The sequence below is a fragment of the Zea mays genome, chromosome 3 (genome assembly GCF_902167145.1).
Source record: "Zea mays cultivar B73 chromosome 3, Zm-B73-REFERENCE-NAM-5.0, whole genome shotgun sequence".
In the NCBI taxonomy this organism is placed as follows: Eukaryota; Viridiplantae; Streptophyta; class Magnoliopsida; order Poales; family Poaceae; genus Zea; species Zea mays.
In genome coordinates, this window is record NC_050098.1 from 235,309,534 (window position 1) to 235,332,963 (window position 23,430).

Below are 23,430 nucleotides of genomic sequence, written 5' to 3' on the forward strand. Positions count from 1 at the left end.
TTCATAATTTAAGGCTCACAGCTCATTAACAAAATACAACATACTTGTTCTCCACAAGGCCATGGAGCATAAAACTTTCTAACGCATCAACCAGTTTAATCAATGTTGCCTCTCTTGTAGATCCCCTGAAAGAAAATACATATAGTAGCATCAGTCCAATGCATAGTTGTTAGTTTACGAGAATAATGAAGATTAATGACCATGCTGACATGATAGCTTAATATTAATAGGTGTTGAACACATAAACAACATTAATAAATGATGATAAACTAATAGTAAGAAATGAAAAACCGACAACTGTCGTAACATGATTAATAATTGTTATCATCAGGTACATCCCCAGAAATGACAACATGAGGCAAATACACAAAAATACATGCCTCCTCGTCCCTGTTACTCTATCAACATTATTGTACAATAATGCATGAAGCACAAAAGGAACACATGTAAGGTAGCAAGGGTATCAGATGACCTTAGTAAGGTTCTAATGTTTCAGAATTGGAGAAGTATTCATTTTCATCATAAGGTTTCGAGCAGAAATATTGCTACATTCATAAAACACTTCGCACTCATTTATTACCTAATAAGATTTTACAAGGCCAAAATATGTTCATTTATTTCACTCTAGGTTAACAGGATATACATTTAGGAAAAAAGTACGCAAAGTTGATGTAGTCATATTATGTTTTCTTCCACAATAAGGGTTGGTAACTTCAAAAAAATCAATGAAGATGTACTAAAATGGCATCCTGCAATCAGTACATCCAAGTATTTCTGCAAAATGTGCACTTGGGAGATTTTCTAATTGGATGGAGAAGATTAGGTTTGCCCCCCAGCATAGGAAAAGAAAATTCTCTTATGAGATCCAATCCTATGCAATCAGCGAATTCTAAACTACCAAAAGTTTGGCATGTCAGTCTTGACCAAACCAGGAATAGAAAAAGTGAACCAGCATAATATTTGGATAGAATTATCTGCCTGCTGTATACTCATTGTTGATTCTTGGCGTGCACATGAACAATTTGAGATCACAAAGGAGTATAAATTTTCACCAAATATAATGGATGACAAGTAAACATATACTTTATTGTAATATCATGGAAATGATTATGTAAGAACTACCCAAAGAAGAATATTTTCTTGGACAACATAGTTAAAATCTTGCACGAGAACCTGAATGACATCAGAATTTAAGTAAAATATAAAGAACGAATTGCATTATTAGTTCTCACATACATAAATGCAAGTGTACCAACCAAACAACATTTGTGGAAATCAGTGTTTGCTTTATTCAAATGGACATGATAGTCCATAAACAAATGTTATCCAATGGCAAGTGCTCTTGAGTCAAAAGGTAAACTTGACATGTATGGTGACATGCTATGTTAAATGGAAACTTTGGATTAAAGGTTATTGCTCAAAAATCCACCTATCAGCCTACCTTTCAATCAACAATAATAATTGAATATTATCACTCAAAATCCCTCTTTTGTGCAGTGGTTCAATCAACTGTCAGCCCAAATCAAAACGCGGAAAAAAACTCATGAAACTACAAACTGCTTAGGAGTGAAGTCAAACCAAAATTTAGTCACAGTAACCAAACGAGGCCTTAATTGTGAGACCAGGTAAGACATCTCAAAAGACAAAAATCTGCACTTGACTAACTCAGAGTGGCCTAATCCTTTGCTGGATCCTAGAGATTCCTAGTTACTTGATATTTCTGTATTTTTGACACCTTGCTACTACGTTCTTGTCTTTTGCATCAACTATTGCGATATATTAGTGGACATGGAAAAGGCACACAGAATGACAAGACTGTGTAGGCTAACTATACAGGCTATACTGCTATAGGAGCATTTCGTAGAGCAGTTGGGCTGCGAGTGGCGATAGAAACATGGGCAGATGGATATCTTACTGGGGTTTCCCGGAGATGGCGGTGGAGACAGCATGGAAGTCGTCGTCGGAAAAGGGGCCCGAAGAGCAACGACTATAGTAGGGTGTGGTGCCGGCCACGTACGAGAAGCAACACTTCATCGTCACCACCATCCTGCGCCACTCCGATCTAGCATCGCTCTCCGCGGCAGGTCTCGCGGAGGTTGTGCGGTGGGACAAGCTCGCGTTCGTGGACAACGATCATTGTCGTAGCCTAGGTTTCCTCGTAGTTGGCACGCCATACGCCGTCTCGAGCATGCCATCCCCGCCGCCTAGAAAACAACAAGTTTGCGCATCGGACTTGGTGCGGTCGAGCTACGCGCAGCGGCGGCGCTGGGTGTGGGCCTCGAGGGCGGTGTCGGTGCCGAGGGTGCGGTGGGCGGTGGCTCCCCCGCCGCGAGATTGGCGCGACTCTGGGTGCACGTGAAGCCCTTGGTGAGGTCCTGCGAGAACTGCTTGATGTGGCTGGTGGTGGCCTTGAGCTCCTGCGATGTGGAGAGAGGAGGGGAGTGGCGGCGGCTGCGCGATTGATTGGGGAAGTAGAGGAGGGAGTTTATATCGATGGAGTTCGGTTAAGCGCGGAGAATCGGATCATGTGATAGACTGAACCGTCTCCTCCGGACCTGACGCTAGGAAGAGGAGGATAGAAGTGTTGGCCGATTAAAGAAAAGGTGATGGTTTTTTATAAAATTATGACGTGAGACGGCCGATGAAACTGATGCTTTAAGTATATTAGAGATTTGACTTTATATGTAGTTTTTGCTTTTATTATCACGAGCTCTCATGTTTCTTCTATGATCATTAGCTACACCATGTTCACAAAATTAAGGCCATATTTGGAAGCACACAATTTTTATGATACCGGTTTATAGAAATTGAGGTGATTACAAACGTACCACTTTATGACTCAGTTTATAGAAATTAGATTATCAGTTTCTTAAAAACCAAAAAGATGATCTCTCATAGCTAAAAGTTTTTTCATAGCTAAAAGATAAAAACTGTTTTCTTAAAAACTAAGTTGCATCTAAACAAGGCCTAAGTCGTTATAAATCAGTGGTGATTTTTTGATTTATTTAGAATGAAGACAGTAATAAAAAATAAAAAATAGCATCTGTCACTTCCTTTGCAATTTTTGTTTTGCCCTTTAGGGCTTGTTCGCTTATGTCGAATTGCACCCGGAATCGTTCCCCCTAATCAAAGTTTATATAAATTAGAGAAACAATCCGGTTAGGAATTGTTCCGACCCACCAATCTGATAGAAACGAACAAGGCCTTGGTAAACTAACACTGTCTCAGATTGAATCATGTTCACATGGTAGGGACGCCACTAAAAACTTGTCCAGTTAGAGATGCGGTGAGAGGATTGAAATTGAATAAAAAGGGATGGCAGCCAAAAGGGATTATCCTCTTCAACCTCCTGGGTAACTAAAAATTCCCCGGCATCTCGTGCTGTCTTCTCTCTCTCCTTTCCCCTTCCCCGGCTCCCCGCGGCCCGCACCGCTGTGTTGTGCTGGTTGGTTCCGTCGCGTCGCTTGCTTAGATCAGATCTCTCCTTCTCTCCCCGGATCCCGACTGCCTCCCTCCCCCTTCCACCTCAGGCTAGCCGAGAGAGATCTCGGCACCGCCGCCCGTTGCCATGGCGGCGGCCAACGCCCCCATCGCCATGCGCGAGGCGCTCACGGTAATACCTCCGCCACCTCCCTCTCCTCTATTATGCAGTACAGATCTCCATCCACTCACTCACCGATCATTCGTTGCTCGTTATCCGCAGCTCACGAGCCTGGGCATCGCGCCGCAGTTCGTCACCTTCACCCACGTCACCATGGAGTCGGAGAAGTACATCTGCGTCCGCGAGACCTCCCCGCAGAACAGCGTCGTCATCATCGACATGGCCATGCCCATGCAGCCGCTCCGACGGCCCATCACCGCCGACTCCGCCCTCATGAACCCCAACACCAGGATCCTCGCCCTCAAAGGTTCGGACTTGCTGCCTCTACCTACCGCCCGCACCTCCTATAGATCTAGCCCATTCGGTGCACTCCACTTCGTGGGATCTCATTCTCATCATGCCCATTCTAGTCAAAGTCCCTGTTGAATAGTCAGTCGCCTCTCTAGGAATTCCGCAGCGACCTAAGTTTCTGGTTTCCTACTATGGCGGCTGAATTTTGCACTAGATAGTGACATCAAGCCTTTGCTTAAGATCTGTGCAGCCTGATCCTGTGTGCAAGCCATGTAGAACGAACGAGGCTCTGGCAACATGGGGTGCTATAATTCTAGCCTGCCATACATTTGTAATTCATATAGTCATTGTCACTGCAACAAGCCAGATCCAATTTAGTTTAGCATAGCATGGAACCATTAGGATTGTAATTCTACTCTGTTTTAGTCTTCGGTGTTGCTGCTCACATTGGATCGACGGCTTCCTATTTTCTTATAATTGGGCATTGCTTGTTTAACTTATGTTCGAGCACGGAGTTCTTACTTGTCACATTGCTGTTGGCTCGGATACTCTACTACAGCATGGATATTGATGCTAGCAATTACCAAATCAAATGACTGGTTCAGACATCGAGTACCAGTAGCTATATATAGCTGCTTAACGTATAGTTTGAGAATAGTTGTAAAAATGGTAAACATCTGCTGATTTTTTGCAGCCCAAATACCTGGAACAACACAGGATCACCTCCAAATATTCAACATCGAGGCTAAGACTAAGGTCAAGTCCCACCAGATGCCGGAGCAGGTACAAAAGACTTTTCAATATGATTTTTTGCATATGACTCTTTTCCTAGCTGTCAATGAGATGTACTTGAAGTAACATGTTCGATATATTTACTTTTCAACTGCAGGTTGTATTCTGGAAATGGATCACTCCCAAATTGTTGGGTTTAGTGACACAAACATCTGTTTACCACTGGTCGATTGAAGGTGATTCTGAGCCCTTGAAGATGTTTGATAGGACAGCTAATCTGGCAAACAATCAGATCATCAACTATCGATGTGACCCAGCGGAGAAGTGGCTTGTACTTATTGGAATTGCACCTGGAGCCCCAGAGGTATTCTCTTACTGAAATTTATTTCTAGTTACATCATTACAGCAGAGCACATGTCAAATGAGTGTTGAAAGCAAATATTACTGAAATTTCAATCCTCTTATGATAAACAACAATGTCTCTGTAAAGCTCAGTCATTTTGTAGTTGAACAAACATGGCAGTTTCTGTAGGTAGTAATTAGTTTTTACGTAGTACTTGGTTGTACATTCTTCTCATATTGTCGCTCCCTCATTTTCGTGCAACCAGAGGCCACAACTGGTGAAGGGAAATATGCAACTTTTTTCTGTCGATCAACAGCGTAGCCAGGCACTTGAAGCCCACGCAGCATCTTTTGCAACATTTAAGGTACCCTTTCAGTTATTTATGATGCTTATTACCTTATATTCTTGTTTTATTTCTGGTATTTAGTTATTTAGCAACCTTTATCTTATCTGTCCAGGTTGTTGGTAATGAGAATCCATCAACTCTTATTTGTTTCGCCTCAAAGACAACTAATGCTGGACAGATCACTTCAAAGTTGCATGTTATTGAACTGGGTGCACAGCCAGGTTTGTATTTAAAAATCACCAAATTGATTGCGTTTTTTATTCTTTCTAGTGCTACATCTCAAACTTCTCGTACCACACTGGTTATTTTTTGTGCGAGATTCGTTTTTTTTAAAAACATTGCAGTATACTGATATCACCAATTCACCATTGTTCTTATTGATTGTTTGGTTGTAGGGAAACCTGGTTTTTCTAAGAAACAAGCCGACCTCTTCTTCCCCCCAGATTTCCAGGATGATTTTCCTGTAGCTATGCAGGTTAGCGTTTTATGGAAAAAATTGTACACTCATAGGGGAAAGATGTGTAATTGTTAGACCTAATATGTTTTTATTCTATCTTCGCTGCAGGTTTCACAAAAGTATGGGCTTATCTATGTAATTACTAAGCTTGGCCTTTTGTTTGTATATGACTTGGAAACTGCCGCGGCAGTTTACAGAAATAGAATCAGTCCAGACCCTATATTCTTGACGGCGGAATCTTCCTCTACTGGTGGATTTTATGCCATCAACAGAAGAGGGCAGGTTTTACATGCCACAGTTAATGATGCAACTGTTGTACCTTTTGTCAGTGGCCAAGTATGTTCTTCTACACTTTCTGGTCCTCCTTTCCTGATCTATACATTAGGTAATTCTTTTAACACAACTTGATATGCAGTTAAACAACCTTGAGCTTGCTGTGAATCTGGCCAAGAGAGCTAACCTTCCAGGCGCTGAGAACTTGGTAAGCTCTATTAACAAGATGAACATGTGGATGCTGTTACGTTGGTGGTACTTCCTTGGCTGCATTGATGCAGCTTATTTGCTTGCCTAGTTTCTCATTTCTCTGTGCCTCCTTTTTCTGTGTAGTAATATATTTTCTCTGTAAACCACAGTACCGTTCCTTGCTATACCATTGAACTATGTGACCCTAATTTTCTTGAGACCATAATTTTCAGTCCCAGATATATTTATATATTTTGAAACACCAATAATTGAACATTGGGGGTATCGAAACAGCTGTTTTTTTTCTTGATCGTTGACGTTGCTGGATGGGTGCTTGTGGCTTATGCTGCCTGGTGATTCCCAAGAGCTATATGCATGTACCAAATTCTTTTTGTTAAAGCTTCACAAAGTCTCAGGGATTTATAAATGTACAGTTGTACACACATGTTTTTTCATTTTCTCTCTCGTAAACTACCACGGTGTACCACCTCCATTTGTAGTAGGCATGTTACAGTTGTACACACAAATGTTTTTTTCATTTTCTTGATCTGGAGAAGTCTTCCGAGATATACTTGATCACCAATTTATCTTACAATGTACCATCAATTGCTACAAAATCAATATCTTAGTGACAAATATCTGAAATATGAACCTATCCATTAACTTTTAGACCTATTGTTGGCCAAATTTACGAAGTTTGACTTTTCAAAATCTAACACGTCTAGTAAAAATGAAATGAAGGAGTATCTCTGAAAAATTGGAGCTTCAAAATCATGTACTATATGTTCATGAACTTCTTATAGAAACTACTTTTCATGCATATTATACTCCCAAACTTCTTTCACCATTATCCTTGCAGCCATTCAAATGTTGATGCTCTATACTGTTTGTGGAGGTTACAAACTGATTTATCAAACTTATATGTGTCAAGTTTCTAAGGGTTTTCATGGAATTCTGAATTGTACTGCAGGTTGTGCAAAGATTCCAGGAACTGTTTGCACAGACAAAATACAAGGAAGCAGCTGAGCTTGCCGCAGAATCTCCCCAGGGTCTCCTGAGGACGCCTGAGACTGTGGCAAAATTTCAGGTGAGCTTTGTACCTCCTTTCAACAGTTGCAACCTAGGTACGTTTTTGTAAACACATTTAATTCAGTGAAATAAGTACTATAATTTTGATAAAATTTTGAGACCTTGTTGATTAAAGTGATTAGTTGTGTACTCTGGAAGAGAAACCTTCGGTGCTTACTGGTCACTTATTAGTATTGTTAGAGATAAATCTTTATAGCCACATAGGGCTTCTATATTTTTGGTATGATTCTATTTATGGTAGAGATAGAGTTTGTTGCCTATTAGGCTTAGGAAGAGATCTCCCCAACAGATTGGACTGTAATCTGTTGGGGTCCCCCACTCCCCTGGCTGCGCCCAGGGCTGTGGCTTCCCTTGCCCTATCTCTTATATAATCTCTTGTAAACTCATCTCTTGAATCAATGAATACCTTGCGGCACTCTAATAAGTATTAGTAGGTATTAGGTACAGACGAGAAGTGCAATGGTTAATTTTATCACATGCCTCTCCTATCAGGATTGATCTTTACACATACAGTTAATCAGCTTCCAGTCTAGGCTCCTTAACTTGACTGAATTGTTTTGCTTATTAAAAATTGCAGAGTGTTCCTGTGCAAGCTGGGCAAACGCCCCCACTCTTGCAGTACTTTGGCACATTGCTTACTCGAGGGAAGCTCAATGCCTTTGAGTCTCTTGAGCTATCTCGACTTGTCGTCAATCAGAACAAAAAGAATCTTCTTGAAAACTGGTTGGCAGAAGATAAGCTGGAGTGTAGCGAAGAACTAGGAGACCTTGTCAAGGTAAGACATGTCATACCGTGTTTGTTGATGCATGGATCTTACTATACTTTGCCAATTTACATTCACTTATGTATTGGTTGTTTGCTAAGTATGTGCACTTTTATGTAGACTGTGGACAATGATCTTGCACTGAAAATATACATAAAGGCTAGGGCAACCCCTAAAGTTGTTGCTGCTTTTGCTGAAAGGAGGGAGTTTGACAAGATACTGATATACTCAAAGCAGGTTCGTTATTTGGTTTTATTGATTCTGTTTTCAGTTGTTGTAACTCATTTGAGCTTCAAATTTTATTTCTACAACTTGGTTCCAGGTTGGGTACACTCCAGATTATCTCTTCCTCCTCCAGACCATCTTGCGTACAGATCCACAGGTGATTGATTGTTTAAACATAATCGGTCATTTGTAAGACACATATTCGATTGTGGCTTCATTAACCTTATGAGTCCTTTTCTCACTGTCTATAATACCAGGGAGCTGTGAACTTTGCTCTTATGATGTCACAAATGGAGGGAGGCTGCCCAGTAGATTATAATACAATAACTGATCTTTTCCTTCAGGTATGCTTATATTCATAATCATAGGTAACTGTCTTGTTGTCTATTTACATTCCTTGGTTTTATGAGTCCTTATGGATTTTTGCTTTATGCATCTGTTAACAGAGAAATATGATACGGGAGGCAACAGCTTTTCTGTTGGATGTTCTGAAACCAAACTTGCCAGAGCATGCTTTTCTTCAAACCAAGGTTTTCATCTTCACCGTTTGAACACGAATGGTTGCGCTTGGATGTGTACATTATCCTTTTCTCAGCAGTTTCTGTCTATGAATTGTAGGTTTTGGAGATAAACTTAGTGACTTACCCGAATGTTGCTGATGCCATTCTTGCTAATGGTATGTTCAGTCATTATGATCGCCCTCGTATTGCTCAGCTGTGTGAAAAGGCTGGGTTGTACTTGCGAGCCCTCCAGGTCAGTACCTTCACATTGGTGCAGCTGATATCTCTGCTTCGTATTCCTGTTTAACTAACCTTACATTTTGTAATGCAGCATTACTCAGAGTTGCCTGATATCAAGCGTGCCATTGTAAATACCCATGTCATTGAACCACAGGTTTGTCGACTTCAGTTATTTTCAGATATCTTTTTTTTTATGTTTTGCCCATTAACAACTTCCTTGGACAGGCACTTGTTGAGTTCTTTGGCACATTGTCAAGAGAGTGGGCTTTGGAATGCATGAAAGACCTTCTACTGGTTAATCTGAGGGGAAATCTTCAGATTGTTGTGCAGGTATTCCTGTTCAGTTTCTTATGCCCCCTCCCCCTCTGTACCAACCCATTGGCATTTCTTTTCTTCCTTCTTGGTTCTAATTATTGTGAAATCTTGGGGGACATCTGCAGGCCGCGAAAGAATACTCTGAGCAGCTAGGGGTTGATGCTTGCATCAAATTATTTGAGCAATTCAAATCTTATGAGGGCCTTTACTTTTTCTTGGGATCCTATCTGAGCTCCAGGTAATTTCTCTTGCTGACAGCGGAATGCCTTTCTCAAATTTTGCGTGTCTTTCTCAAAATGCAACACACCTGAGGTTTCTTTACATGCAACAGCGAGGACCCAGATATCCATTTCAAGTACATAGAAGCAGCAGCAAGGACTGGACAAATCAAAGAAGTTGAACGTGTAACCAGAGAGTCAAACTTCTATGATGCTGAGAAGACAAAGAACTTTTTGATGGAAGCAAAACTACCTGATGCCCGTCCACTGATTAATGTTTGTGATCGCTTTGGTTTTGTGCCAGATCTCACTCACTATCTGTACACAAACAACATGCTTCGATATATCGAAGGCTATGTTCAGAAGGTAGTTGTGTGTTTCGACTCTGTTAATTCGTGCGCCGTTCCTCATAACAGGTTGAGTATGAGAACGGTTAATTCTTTTTTCTTGTTTCCAGGTGAATCCCGGGAATGCTCCATTGGTAGTGGGGCAATTACTTGATGATGAATGCCCTGAAGATTTTATCAAGGGTTTGATCCTCTCTGTTCGTTCTCTCCTCCCTGTTGAGCCTTTGGTTGATGAATGTGAGAAGAGGTTTGTTTTTCATATCCCTCCAGTTTACTTATTCACATGGGTCGTTCCCCCTCCTCCCCCCTACCTTTTTCTGTTGGTCTCATATGTTTGATATGTGAATCAGGAACCGCCTACGTTTGCTCACTCAATTCTTGGAGCACTTAGTGAGTGAAGGTAGCCAAGATGTGCATGTCCATAATGCTCTTGGTAAAATCATCATTGACAGCAACAACAATCCTGAGCATTTCCTTACTACCAACCCATTTTACGACTCTCGTGTTGTGGGTAAATATTGTGAAAAGCGGGATCCTACACTTGCTGTTGTTGCTTACAGACGTGGGCAGTGTGACGATGAACTTATTAACGTCACTAACAAGAATTCGTTATTCAAGCTGCAAGCTAGGTTGTAATAATTTTTATTGTTGTGACTTGTGACACCTGTTTCAAGATGTCCACATCAATTGTCTGACGACTTACATGTTCATATTGCATTTATTTAAAATGACAGGTATGTGGTTGAGAGAATGGATGGTGATCTGTGGGATAAAGTTCTTCAGCCCGAGAATGAATATAGAAGGCAACTCATTGACCAAGTGGTTTCGACTGCATTACCTGAGAGCAAGAGCCCCGAGCAAGTGTCTGCTGCTGTTAAGGCTTTCATGACTGCTGACCTGCCACATGAACTGATTGAGCTTCTTGAAAAGATTGTTCTTCAGAATTCTGCTTTCAGTGGAAATTTCAATCTGCAGAACCTGCTCATCTTGACTGCTATCAAAGCAGATCCATCCAGAGTCATGGACTATGTCAACAGACTTGATAACTTCGATGGGCCTGCTGTTGGAGAAGTTGCTGTTGAAGCACAACTGTATGAGGAGGCTTTTGCTATATTCAAGAAGTTCAACTTAAATGTGCAGGCTGTCGATGTTCTCTTGGACAACATCCGGAGCATAGAAAGAGCTGAGGAATTTGCTTTCCGTGTTGAAGAAGATGCTGTTTGGAGCCAGGTTGCCAAAGCCCAGTTACGTGAAGGTCTGGTCAGTGAAGCAATTGAGTCCTTCATTCGTGCAGATGATGCTGCACACTTCCTTGATGTCATCCGTGCAGCCGAGGAAGCTAATGTGTACAATGATTTAGTGAAGTACCTTCTGATGGTAAGGCAAAAGGCACGGGAACCCAAAGTCGATGGAGAACTCATTTTTGCATATGCTAAGATTGACAGGCTCAGTGATATTGAGGAATTCATTCTTATGCCAAACGTTGCCAACCTTCAAAATGTTGGTGACCGTCTGTATGACGAAGAACTATATGAAGCTGCAAAAATCATCTATGCTTTCATCTCAAACTGGGCTAAGCTGGCTGTTACCCTGGTTAAGCTGAAGCAGTTTCAAGGTGCTGTGGATGCTGCTCGCAAGGCTAACAGTGCCAAAACATGGAAGGAGGTCTGCTTTGCTTGTGTTGACGCCGAGGAGTTCCGTCTTGCACAAATTTGTGGTCTCAATATTATTGTTCAGGTATACAAGTAGGAGCACATACTTGATAATTTTTTGTAGTATCTGCTTTATAGCAGAGCTTCTATCACTGTGATCTATTTTTTTTTCTCATATCTGCTTTTGTATTTTTGTTTAGGTTGATGACTTGGAAGAAGTCAGTGAGTACTACCAAAATAGAGGATGCTTCAATGAACTCATTGCTCTCATGGAGAGTGGTCTTGGACTTGAACGTGCACACATGGGCATCTTCACAGAATTGGGAGTTCTATATGCTAGATACCGCTCTGAGAAGCTTATGGAACACATCAAACTTTTCTCCACACGTCTCAATATTCCTAAGCTTATTCGAGCTTGTGATGAACAGCAGCACTGGAAAGAACTTACCTACCTGTACATACAATATGATGAATTTGACAATGCTGCCACCACTATTATGAACCACTCTCCAGATGCATGGGATCATATGCAGTTCAAGGATGTTTGTGTTAAAGTTGCAAATGTTGAGCTATACTACAAGGCAGTTCACTTCTATTTGCAGGAGCATCCTGATCTCATCAATGATATGCTGAATGTGCTTGCACTTCGTTTAGATCATACCAGAGTTGTAGACATAATGCGCAAGGTTAGCATCTGAATGAAAATTTATTTCCTTAGCGCACTTTGGATAGAAGCCCTGTTTTCAAATTCCTTCCCCCAAAATCTGACTTGTCTTGTTGCTCTTTGGACAGGCTGGTCAATTGCATCTTGTGAAACCATATATGGTTGCAGTTCAGAGTAACAATGTCTCTGCTGTGAATGAAGCCTTGAACGAACTTTATGTTGAAGAGGAAGACTACGAGAGACTCCGTGAATCAGTTGATATGCATGACAACTTTGACCAAATAGGTCTTGCCCAGAAGGTACAAAATAGCCAGATAATCTTGCAGTGCCTATTGCTGCTGCTGTTGTTGTAATCGTGCGATGCATATTGTTACTGCTTTTTAATTTAATAACCTGTGTCCATTTCTGGAGCAGCTTGAGAAGCATGAATTGCTGGAGATGAGGAGGATTGCTGCCTACATTTACAAGAAGGCTGGCAGGTGGAAGCAATCCATTGCTCTATCAAAGAAAGATAACATGTACAAGGATTGTATGGAGACATGCTCACAATCTGGTGACCGTGAACTGTCAGAGGACTTGCTTGTCTATTTCATCGAGCAGGTTTGGTTCAAACCCATTCCCTTGACTGATATTACGAGACTAGTGATAAGCTAATTCAGTATACGCCGTAAGGTCCTAGTCTGTCTACTTGGCATAGCATTCTGATTAGCAAACACATCCAATCATGTAACACAGGGTAAGAAAGAATGCTTTGCTTCCTGCCTCTTCATTTGCTACGACCTGATCCGGCCGGATGTCGCTCTTGAGCTTGCATGGATGAATAACATGGTGGACTTTGCCTTCCCGTACCTGTTGCAGGTAACTAACTTATTTCTGCCCGTACCTGTGGTGATGTTTGTTTACATATAGTTTACTATGGTAATAACATCCATCCTGCGTGTGCAGTTCATCCGTGAATACACTAGCAAGGTGGATGATTTAGTGAAGGACAAAATCGAGTCACAGAATGAAGAAAGAGCCAAAGAGAAGGAGGAGAAAGATCTTGTGGCTCAGCAGGTACATCTAAATCTTCACTCACATGTTCTGTTTGTGTAATTAACCATTTCATGCTGAGGCAGTTGGCATGACAAGCTACGTTCCGTTTTGCAGAACATGTATGCGCAACTGCTTCCTCTTGCCCTGCCTGCTCCGCCAATGCCCGGCATGGGTGGCCCTCCACCTCCGATGGGCGGAATGGGCATGCCTCCGATGGGCGGGATGGGCATGCCGCCGATGGGCCCTGGTCCGATGCCAGCATTCGGGATGCCACCAATGGGAAGCTACTGAGATGTTTTTTTTGGCAGAGAGCTTAGATGATGATTTGATATGTTCCTGTGTAAGCAGAGGCGGAAACCTCATTGGAGTTGTAGATGGTTACATTTTGGAATTAATATTCTTTATGGTACCAGGAAATTTTTGGCGAGTGAAATCTTGGCCAGAGTCATCGGATAGGACGGGGATGATTAGGTTGGTTGAGCATGAGCTGGTGAAAGCTGGTACCATTTGTATAGTGTGATGAAATCTTTGTAGACATTTTGCTTGTGTAATAATAATACTTGTTCGCACAGCGAAGGACAAACAAATGTATGCTGACTTGTGACGTCCTGTTCATTGCAATTTGTTAGTATGTGTTTTCTTGGAAGAAGACAATAACATTCGATAGATACATGTGTCTGTCCATTTATGATGTTGGTTACTAATAATTGCATCGCAATACGTGATACCAAAGGAGGCTAAAAACGGAAAGGTATATTGGCAGGTAGAGGTAGTACTACTAGTAAGATGCGTCGAAGAATAATATGTTAAACTTTTACACTTTCAGCATCTGGTATGTTTTTTTTTTCTCACGAGCAAGGACATGCGTTTTCGTTCGCTTCAACTTTTAATATTATATATTGTTCATTGTATTTCTATTTAAATTTCATAGTAGGTATAGAAGGGATGAATATGTTTATTTAAAATCAAACTCAAATGCAGCGGAAGAGTGCGAATTCTCACGGAAGTTTCGGAGTTCGGACGAACGATAACTAGAGCGTAAAAATTGAAATATGAAAAGTAATATTCCATAACGGATTTCTCTAAATTTCTCTCAATATATCCTATTTTTATACCACATCGTCAAGATTCTATTTCCTAATTTTTTTATCTCCCACATGGGTTCCCTCTATACGCCACTACAGCTATAAAAATACCATTTTATATATTTGCTTATCGTTAATATCAATTTTTTCTCTACTAACAATTACTCGCGGGCACAAAACATAAGAACGTAACATTGTTAGAGTGCACGACGAGAACAATAGGAGAGAGAAGGCTTCTGTCGTGTAGTGGGCAGCAGTGTGGCTTCTAGCGGGTAGACCGTAGCCTCTATGCTAGCGAGGGGGAGGGCGAAGCGGCGAGCGCGCTAGATTGGGGGCAAAAGTATAACTCTTGCAATCCAAACACAATGAGTTTAAACAAACAAAAGATATAAGATACGAGATTTTTCTTGAGGTTCAGTGGGGCCCTTACATTCTTAACTTATTATTATCGAGGGAGCCCTAAAGGTTTGGAGACTTTATAACTCTTACATTTTCTAGGCAAACCATTAAGTTTAAGATTGAGCAATTTCACTAGCGATAAGGGCAATAAAAAAATTGTGTTCAACCACAACCGATTGAAAGTTCCTTGCCAACCTCTAGCCATCTAGAAGCCCAAGATCTATGAGTAACAAACTCAAAACACTAAGGCGACGTTTGGTTCCTAGCAGATTTCAAGTATTTGGATACTACACAAAATCCAATGCAAAATCCATTATCAGGTTATAGATAGATTCTGAGATTATGGCACACAATCCAATACAGAATTTTGAAGGTGTTTGGTTCATAATGGGACCACAGGGGTTTTGGCCCTCCTGGTCGCGGCGACGGTCCCGTGTGACCGTCCTTCTACAACCCCTGGATCAGAACCATCTCCATATGGCCTGGCCCGACCATGGGTGCTTTCACATTGCGTCCACCCAAATCGACTCTCCTCACCACGCCCTACCACAGTGCTCCTACACCCTCGGTGCTTCCTCTTCCACCCTCACCTCCGCCTCTTCTCTCGCTCCCAGGGACTATAACCCCACCCACTCAGTTCCTGTGGGGCAGTGGATGGGACCAGCAGTCCCTCGCCGGCTCGTTCACCACCATGGCGATGACGCCACCTCCCACCTCGTCAGATTGGGCGGTGGACTCCGGAGCCTCCTACCACACCACCCGTGATGACGACATGTTATCTCGATCCCAACCTTTTTCACCCTCCCTCTATTATTGTGGGGAATGGTTCCACCCTCCCAATTACCTCAGTAGGTGACTTGGTTCTCCTGGGATCGTTCCACCTACGAAATGTTCTTGTTGCTCCCCACATCATTAAGAATCTTCTTTTTGTTCGTTGGTTCACCACCTATTGAGTTTGACCCTTTTGGTTTGTTTGTGAAGGATCATCTAGCTACTAGGACCCTTCTCACTCGTTGTGATAGCTCGCGTCCGTTTTACACTATATGTATCTTTACTTCCTCCAGCGCCATGTCCTCTTCGCATGCCTTGGCCTCCTCCACTTCATCCAACACTTGTCATCTGTCATGTCCAAGTTGTCTAGCAGCTCTGTCATATCTTGTATTAGGAATCATTTTGATCATTTGTGTCATGTCTGTTAGTTAGGCCACTATGCTCGTCTTCCTTTATCTAGATCTACCTCCCAAACCACTTAGGCTTTTGATCTTGTACACTGTAATTTGTGGACATCACCTATTTTTAGCATCTCGGGATATAAATATTCCTTGGTGATTCTAGATGATTTTTTCACACTTTCTTTGGACTTTTCCTTTATGCTTGAAGTTCGATACTTTCATGGCTCTTTTCGCACTTCTTTGCTTGGGTCTTCACCTAGTTCGACCGACCTATTCGTGCTCTCCAGTGCGATAATGGTCTTGAGTTCGACCACTCCTCTTCTCGCTCTTTCTTCCCATATTCGGTTGTGGCTCTCGTGCACTTTCACCTCCCATCAGAACGATCGAACTGAACGCATGATTGGCACCACCACCAACATGATTTGTTGCCTTCTCTTCCCTCCCAATACTAGATGGAGGCTCTCAACACTGCCACCCATCTACTCAACTTCTTCCCCTCCAAGGCGGTCACTCAGCACACTCCCTTCTTCACCCTCTTTGGCACCATACTGTCCCATGTGCACCTTCAAGTCTTTGGTTACCCATGGTATCCCAACACCTCCACAACTGCTTCCCACAAACTTGCGCCTCGCTCCACTCGCTCCCTCTTCCTCAGTTACTCCTCCGATCACAAGGGGTATTGGTGTCTCGATCTTCTCACCCATCACATCATCATATCTCGTCAAATTGTTTTCGATGAGGATGTTTTCCCCCTTGTTGGCCCCTCCCCACCTCCTGACCTTGATTCCCTTCTTGATACTAATTCCATCGATGTCCCTCCTCTTCCCCTACCACCGATCCTGACGACCTCTTCCACACCACGCACAACCTCGTCGCCTTCACCAGTGCCACACACGGTCTTGTCGCCTTCGCCCACGCCACGCACGATATCGTCGCCTTCGCCCGAGTCATGCATGGCCTTGTCTCCTTCACTTGCACCACACATGGTCCCATCGTCTCCGCCTATGCCACGTGCGGCACCACCTCTTTGACCATCTTCGGCTTGCTTCATCGACCCTGCCTGCGTCTATTAGCGATGTGCGTGACCTGGTCCACTGGTCCCCCCCTCTACCAGGCAGCTCAGTGCCCCGCTCCAATTTTGAGCCGTCGATGCACCATCCGGTCGTCGTCCACTGTGATCCCCGCCATGCCCACCCGATGGTCACACGTCGATCAGCCGGTGTTCTATGACCCGTTGATCAATTGATGTTCACGATCGCCACTACTCCGACACTCTCGCATGTACCCTCCATTTGTATCGCACTGGCCGATCCACACTAGCGCCATGCTATGGAAGAGTATGAGGCCTTGTTGCCTGCTGGCAAACCATACCTGGGACTTAATTTCATGTTCCCCTGCCACTAATGTGGTCGACGACAAGTGGATTTTTGTCACAAACTCTTGGCTGATGGTACTTTGGGTCAGGTTAAAGCCTACTGGGTCCTTCGAAACTTTACTCAGCGTCTCGGAGATCGTCATCATGCCCACCACCGTTCGGACCATCCTCTATCTCGCCCCCTTTCGAGACTAGACGGTCCACCATCTGGATGTCAAGAATGTCTTCCTTCACGATACTCTCATTGAGATGATGTACTGCATCCAGCCTACCAACTTTGTCGACTCCACTTGTCTAGGTATGGTGTGTAAGCTTAATCGCTCTTTGTATGGTCTTAAGCAAGCGTCACAAGCCTGGTACAGTCGCTTCGCCTCCTACTTTTCTCCCTGGTTTCGTCAAGGCCAAGTCGAACACCCGTGTTCATCCATGGCACAACGACAAAACCGTCTACCTCCTCCTCTATGTCTACGACATCGTGCTACTGCATCCAGTGCCGCTCTCCTCCCGCGCACGGTCGCCATCCTACAATGCGAGCTCACGATGAAGGACTTGAGCCTTCGCCACTACTTCCTTAGGACAACCGTGGAACGCCATCCCTATGACCTCTTTCTTCACCAGCGCCAGTATGCTATCGACATATTGGAGCGGACTGGCATGTGCAACTGCAAGTCTTGCTCCATGCCTATTGACACTCAGGTCATGGTCTCCGACGACGATGACGATGCCCCTGTCGATGACGTGGCGACCTACCGAAGCCTTGTCGTGGCCCTACAATACCTCACCTTTACGTAGCCTGACATCGCCTACGTGGTCCAGTAGGTGTGTCTTCATATGAACACACCGTGGGAGACCCACCTTACCGCTGTCAAGTGGATTCTTCGCTACTCCATGAAACCCTCGACTATAGCCTTTTTCATCACTCCAACTTCTGAGCTGGTGGTCTACACCGACACTGATTAGGCTGGCTGTCCCAACATGCAACGGTCCATCTCTAGCTACGCCGTGTTTCTGGGTGCCAACCTCGTCTTCTAGTCCTCAAAGCGGCAGCCAATCATCTCCCGCTCCAGCGTTGAGTCCGAGGATGACACTATGGGCAACAACATGGTTGAGGAGTCGTGGCTCCGTTAACTACTCCAGGAGCCCTCTCGTGCGCACCACACTCGTCTACTATGGCAACGTTAGCACAGTCCACCTCTCCACCAATCTCATATAATACTAGCACATGGAGATCAACCTCCACTTCATCTGTGAGCGTTCACTATCAACGATGTTCATGGAGATCAACCTCCACTTCATCTGTGAGCGTTCACTATCAACGATGTTCATGTCCTCTACGTACCGACCACTTCACAGTTTACCAACACCTTCACCAAAGGACTCCCATCCCATTCCATCCACTATGTTCTCGATGTTTCGATCTAGACTCAACATATGTAATCCTTGGAGTTGCGGCTAAGGGGTGTTAGATGTGTGTGCTACACCTATAATGGGCTTGGCCCAACCTATATTTGTTTTCTCCCTATTAATAGGGAACCCCAAAACTCTAGTTAGGGTTATGGTTTCCAATAGAATATTCTATCATTACAAGAATATGATATCAATCAACCTCTTAACTAATGCTGATACGATATTCAAATCAGCTTACACCTTTCAACAGTTGAGTAAATATGGGGCAGAATGAAGAAATACACTAGCATTTTTTTCCTGCAGATTGTATCTTTCTAACTTCCAATACTCCCTGGTACATGGCCACACGCACAGTTACCAAAAGCTGTCCCAGCAAAGACAGCAAGTGAGCCCTTTGTGTATACAGGAAACAAAAGCTTAAGAGGATTCATCAGCTCCTAGGTGCATCAAGCCTTCTTTGTAAACTTCAAAGTCATCGCCCGACCAGCGACACACAAGGTATAGACGGAATGTCGCCATTTGTATCCCAAGCAGCCGCTGCAAGAGAGAGATCGAAGGATACTCAATACAATGGAATAGAAAAGGATAAAATGAGTAGGTGTCGATTTTCACGTAAACTGAGCACAATAGAGCCTAACTTTAGATTAATCATAAGTTACATAATGAATTATGGCATATCTTCAAAATCAAACATATAACAGCCATCACACAGTAATACTGTACCAGAGTCTGCGCTGCTTCTGGCGAAAGGGGCTTTCCTTCCTCACAAACTACATGGTCTGCAACCAACTCTACAACACCTGCAACAACAATGGTAGACTTTTTAACGACAACTTGGCAGATTCTAAGCACATATGTAATGCAGACGAGACTGCAAACCTTTGTTCAAGCGAACTGGAAGTCCTTGCTTGCGTAGAAATGGCTCCATCTCATGTGTGAACTGTTCCAGAGGGCCTTCCTTAAGCTCAACCTGAGGAATTGTAGATGTTGTTTGTAAAATGTTGTAAATTTGGTGAAACTCATTATACAAGAAACCGAAAATGGCACTACAGAGCTACTACAAATAAGTGCCATTGTCAAAGTACTGTTACCACTGTGTGCGTGATAGTATCAGTATATACTGGTAATACATTAACACCAAGAGCCTAAACTTGACATTGGTCAGCAGAACATGGTTTTCCTAGCCAGTCTATTTGAAGAAACCAGACCAGGGATATACATGAAAAGCAAAACTAGAATACCGTATCGATAGCAGTACTTCCTGTCCTTGCAAAATCATGCTCCTCGAATTCTCGAAACATCCTGCCAGTATGATATATACGAGCATATCAAAATCTTCATATAAAGCTACAACAAGAAATGTAAGTAATGGTGATGACATCCGGATACTACCTCTCAACATCATCCCTTGGAAGATTGGTGAATAACAGACCAGAGTTGCCTTGAAGGAACTAAACACGGCGAAGTTACTTTCATCAAAACGTCATATTAATGGGGAATGCAGTGCCTACTAAATTCTGAAAAGGAACAGGTCTCACCTTGGAAAGTTTGTGGAGGCCTGTTTTAGCTTCATCAGCAGGCGAACGCCCCAGCGCTATCTGCATAACCTTCTTTCCAGCGAGAAAAATCCTGGAACAGAACATATTGCATGGAAGGGTAAGATGGATGACCAAAGCAGAAGCGGAATTAGATCCGGTCCACTCCACTGCAGCGTTCGGAGACAGAATCAACAGCATGCAATGTGGGCGCCGTACCTGCTCGAAGACTTGAGCTGCTCCCTGAGGTCCTTGAGCTTCTGATTCCTCATGTTATCGTAGGTAAAAACATAGGCGCTGCTGTATTTGTCGACAGCATCTTTTATCTCGGCGACTACTTTGCCCTTGCGCTCTAAACCTGGCTTCTTCTTGGTCTTCGATAAGGTCACTGCGTTCGGCGCGCATTAGCATAATTTACAGCAGCGAGGCCACTGTGCAAGCTAAGAAGTGTTGTTGCTTGAGAGAGATTTGTTTTTTACTTCCAGACTAGCAAACAAATTTTAGAAGGCACAAATTTGTACAGGAAAACGCTTCGATACTACAAACAGGAAATAAGCGAGAGAGCTCTACGAAGGTGCAGAAGGGAGAGGAGGAGCTTGAAACGATTGATGATCACCTGGGCGGTTGCGCTTCGACTTCGGCATCGCGTTCCTGCTTCCTTCCTCGTCGCGGTTGGCGGCGGCGGCGCGGGCCTCTGCTAGGTTTTAGAGGTCTGTTCGTCTCGTGCTCGGTGCCACTGCCGGCGCTATGTTTAGGTGTATAGTTTTTATCGCGGAAGGATACGATGGAGAGGCTAATGTCTGTTGGACTAGCAGGCCCATTAACTTGCAGAGCCCACTTGTTCATCCAGGATATAATAAATGAACTAATACTATCTAAAGTCATGTTAGGAAGAAACCTAGTTTTTTTTAAAAAAAAAACTGTTTCTATCTCAAATTTTCTATAAACCGGTTTATTAAAAAACTGTATAAGGGTGTTTGGAACCTGGTTTTTAAGAAATTAGTTTTTAGTTATTTGATACACGATGGCTAGTCTATATTTACTCTATTTTAAAAGTGGTGATAATAGATGTAAATTTTGTGAAATCAATAATGATAAGAATGGGAAAACTGTTTTTAGATAGGACAAGATAGCTTCTTGGTTTTTTAGAAAACAGGAATCCCAGTTTTTATAGATTAATGTATAAATTGGTATGTTAAGAACCACTTAGTTTTTATAATGTGGTTTCATAGAATCTATATGATTCTAAACATACCTTAAGTATAAGTTAACATATATGGCCTATTAGCTCAGTTGGTTAGAGCATCGTGCTAATAACGCGAAGGTCGCAGGTTCGAGACCTGCATGGGCCAAATTTTAGAATGTTTTTTGTTTTTTTTTTTTGTTTTTTTTTCTTTGGTTCTCCACAACGATCCTCATGGGCACCACAGCTGCAAGCGCAGCCCAAGCATATGCATAAAGATAGCAAAACCACAGCCTACTCTGCAATGTGTTCAGAAGAAGCATACCAGCGACAGCGACAAACAAATATTTGATCACTAAAAAATATACCTGCGGTCTCCATGCGCCTGGTGATCATCGAGTTCAGCACGCCTCTTTCACCATGCCTGGCGATGATGATAAGCGCAGCAAGGAATGGAGCAAATACATCATCTGATTCTGAAAACGAAGCGACCAAGGAAAGGAACTATTTGCAGCAAGGTAGATGGACTAGGGGCATAAGACGAAGAACTTTGTCTTTGTTGGTGGCCTAATTTTTACTTTACCTGAAGAAAGAGGAAATGCACTAATTCCTAGAGTTATGTTTATGTGCACCAGTTTCCTGCAGAGGTTGTAGAATGCAAAGATAAAGACATACGGAGACCAATCAATAAGTTCATGTCCTTAATTAGAGTTCCTAGAAAAATACAGTACCATTCTATTGGGAAAATATTAAAACTCTTCTCTTTGCATGCACACATAGAGTCGCTTGACAAAGGTTAATGTGTCAATTAACAAAAAGATCAAAATTGGACATAAAACTGTTAATTGTGTTTTTATTAATTATGTTTTCAACAATATTGGATATATATTTTAAGGCTATCTCCAGCAGCTTACATATCATCATCCCTATATTCAAACTATAATCGACGAACAGTGCAGCCTACAATGCAAAACAACATATGAGTGAACTGTTGTGGACAGTCTAATAATAAACTCTAGAGTACCAAATACTCATGCTAGTACTATTACAGATCTGGTTGGGCCATTGGGAGGTCGTTATTCGTCTCGATCGCGAGACACTTAGGCCACGCCGATTGACCGAACACGGACCCTGCTGCCGCAACCCCCTCTGTGGTGGGACTTCGGACGGCGGCGCAAGTCCCATGCCTCCTCAGATGGTTGAGTTGTTGTCGAACTACTGATGCCTGGGCTAGAGGAAAATTGAGGCGGTTCCAAATATATCAGTTAATGACTCAGTTTATAGAAATTAGATTATTAGTTTCTTAAAACCTAAAACCAAGAAGTTGACCTCTTAGCTAAAAGATAAAAAATGGTTTCTTAAAAAGTGAGTTGCTTGCAAACTGGGCATTTCTCCGTTCTGGATTATAAGTTATTTTGTCTTCTTGTACTTATATATACTCTCGTTTTGTTGATGCTAATCTATAAATAAATGGACTAATTGGCTTAGTGAAAGATCATATAACCTAAACTAACAGAGTGATTGTTTTCTTATATGCTAATATGCCGTTTAGGCATTATTCAGCCTAGCTAATACCTATCTAAAAGCGACAAATCAGTGTTTAGGCAAACAGTTGATATTACTCTCTCAAGAAAACATGGATTGAGTTTTGAGGAAGGGTTGCGTTGCATATTTGATGCCATATGCCATCATGAATGAATGGCAGGATGTTTATCTCATATTATGTTTAGACAGCGTACTGAAGAAGTGCTGGTGGGTTGTCATTCAATGGGAATGGTCTGGATGTTGGTTATCTAAGTAAGCCATTTTTTCATTGAAAGTAATTATAATATTATATCAACACTAACACCCAAAAAGGGTGTTTGGTCTAGTGGTATGATTCTCGCTTCGGGTGCGAGAGGTCGCGAGTTCGATTCTCGCAACACCCCTTTTTTATATACATTTTTTAATATGTAATGGTCCCACTTGGCAGTGTCTTGTCTTGTGTTTGCGCC

General features: G+C 42.7%; 2 protein-coding genes and 2 non-coding genes across 4 annotated transcripts; 3 read left to right on the forward strand and 1 right to left on the reverse strand.

Annotated features, from left to right (window-relative positions):
* Positions 1–3,277: 3,277 nt before the first annotated feature.
* On the forward strand, positions 3,278–13,946 carry LOC103652644 (clathrin heavy chain 1). The gene is made up of 29 exons (XM_020550623.1): positions 3,278–3,613; positions 3,704–3,908; positions 4,587–4,675; positions 4,782–4,988; positions 5,233–5,331; positions 5,426–5,534; positions 5,709–5,788; positions 5,879–6,106; positions 6,186–6,251; positions 7,203–7,319; positions 7,899–8,096; positions 8,205–8,321; positions 8,407–8,466; positions 8,567–8,653; positions 8,756–8,839; positions 8,928–9,062; positions 9,141–9,203; positions 9,275–9,379; positions 9,490–9,602; positions 9,696–9,948; positions 10,040–10,176; positions 10,280–10,558; positions 10,664–11,666; positions 11,782–12,267; positions 12,374–12,544; positions 12,660–12,845; positions 12,981–13,103; positions 13,191–13,301; positions 13,395–13,946. Exons 1-29 carry the CDS (start codon positions 3,569–3,571, stop codon positions 13,569–13,571), a joined length of 5,133 nt encoding a protein of 1,710 aa, XP_020406212.1. The 5' UTR covers positions 3,278–3,568; the 3' UTR covers positions 13,572–13,946.
* A 4,889-nt stretch (positions 13,947–18,835) lies between these two features.
* LOC100194040 (ribosomal protein L10 homolog) lies at positions 18,836–20,961 on the reverse strand. Its single transcript, NM_001359379.1, has 8 exons — positions 20,870–20,961; positions 20,473–20,641; positions 20,257–20,347; positions 20,111–20,169; positions 19,960–20,020; positions 19,598–19,688; positions 19,442–19,518; positions 18,836–19,255 (listed from the first exon to the last, which is right to left on the reverse strand). Exons 1-8 carry the CDS (start codon positions 20,895–20,897, stop codon positions 19,136–19,138), a joined length of 696 nt encoding a protein of 231 aa, NP_001346308.1. The 5' UTR covers positions 20,898–20,961; the 3' UTR covers positions 18,836–19,135.
* A 570-nt stretch (positions 20,962–21,531) lies between these two features.
* TRNAI-AAU (transfer RNA isoleucine (anticodon AAU)) lies at positions 21,532–21,605 on the forward strand. Its single transcript has one exon. It is a non-coding gene; the product is annotated as a tRNA-Ile (tRNA).
* Positions 21,606–23,292: 1,687 nt separating this feature from the next.
* Positions 23,293–23,364, forward strand: TRNAP-CGG (transfer RNA proline (anticodon CGG)). Its single transcript has one exon. It is a non-coding gene; the product is annotated as a tRNA-Pro (tRNA).
* Positions 23,365–23,430: the final 66 nt, after the last annotated feature.

Excerpts from the sequence above, each read along its gene's own strand:
- LOC103652644 (XM_020550623.1), top strand. The coding sequence starts at position 3,569 with ATGGCGGCGGCCAACGCCCCCATCGCCATGCGCGAGGCGCTCACG. Across the intron at positions 5,535-5,708 it reads TGAACTGGGTGCACAGCCAG|GGAAACCTGGTTTTTCTAAG; the intron begins GTTTGTATTTAA and ends GTTTGGTTGTAG. Across the intron at positions 6,252-7,202 it reads TTCCAGGCGCTGAGAACTTG|GTTGTGCAAAGATTCCAGGA; the intron begins GTAAGCTCTATT and ends ATTGTACTGCAG.
- LOC100194040 (NM_001359379.1), bottom strand. The coding sequence starts at position 20,897 with ATGCCGAAGTCGAAGCGCAACCGCCCAG. Across the intron at positions 20,642-20,869 it reads GTCGAAGCGCAACCGCCCAG|TGACCTTATCGAAGACCAAG; the intron begins GTGATCATCAAT and ends CGCCGAACGCAG. Across the intron at positions 20,348-20,472 it reads CAGCTCAAGTCTTCGAGCAG|GATTTTTCTCGCTGGAAAGA; the intron begins GTACGGCGCCCA and ends GTTCTGTTCCAG.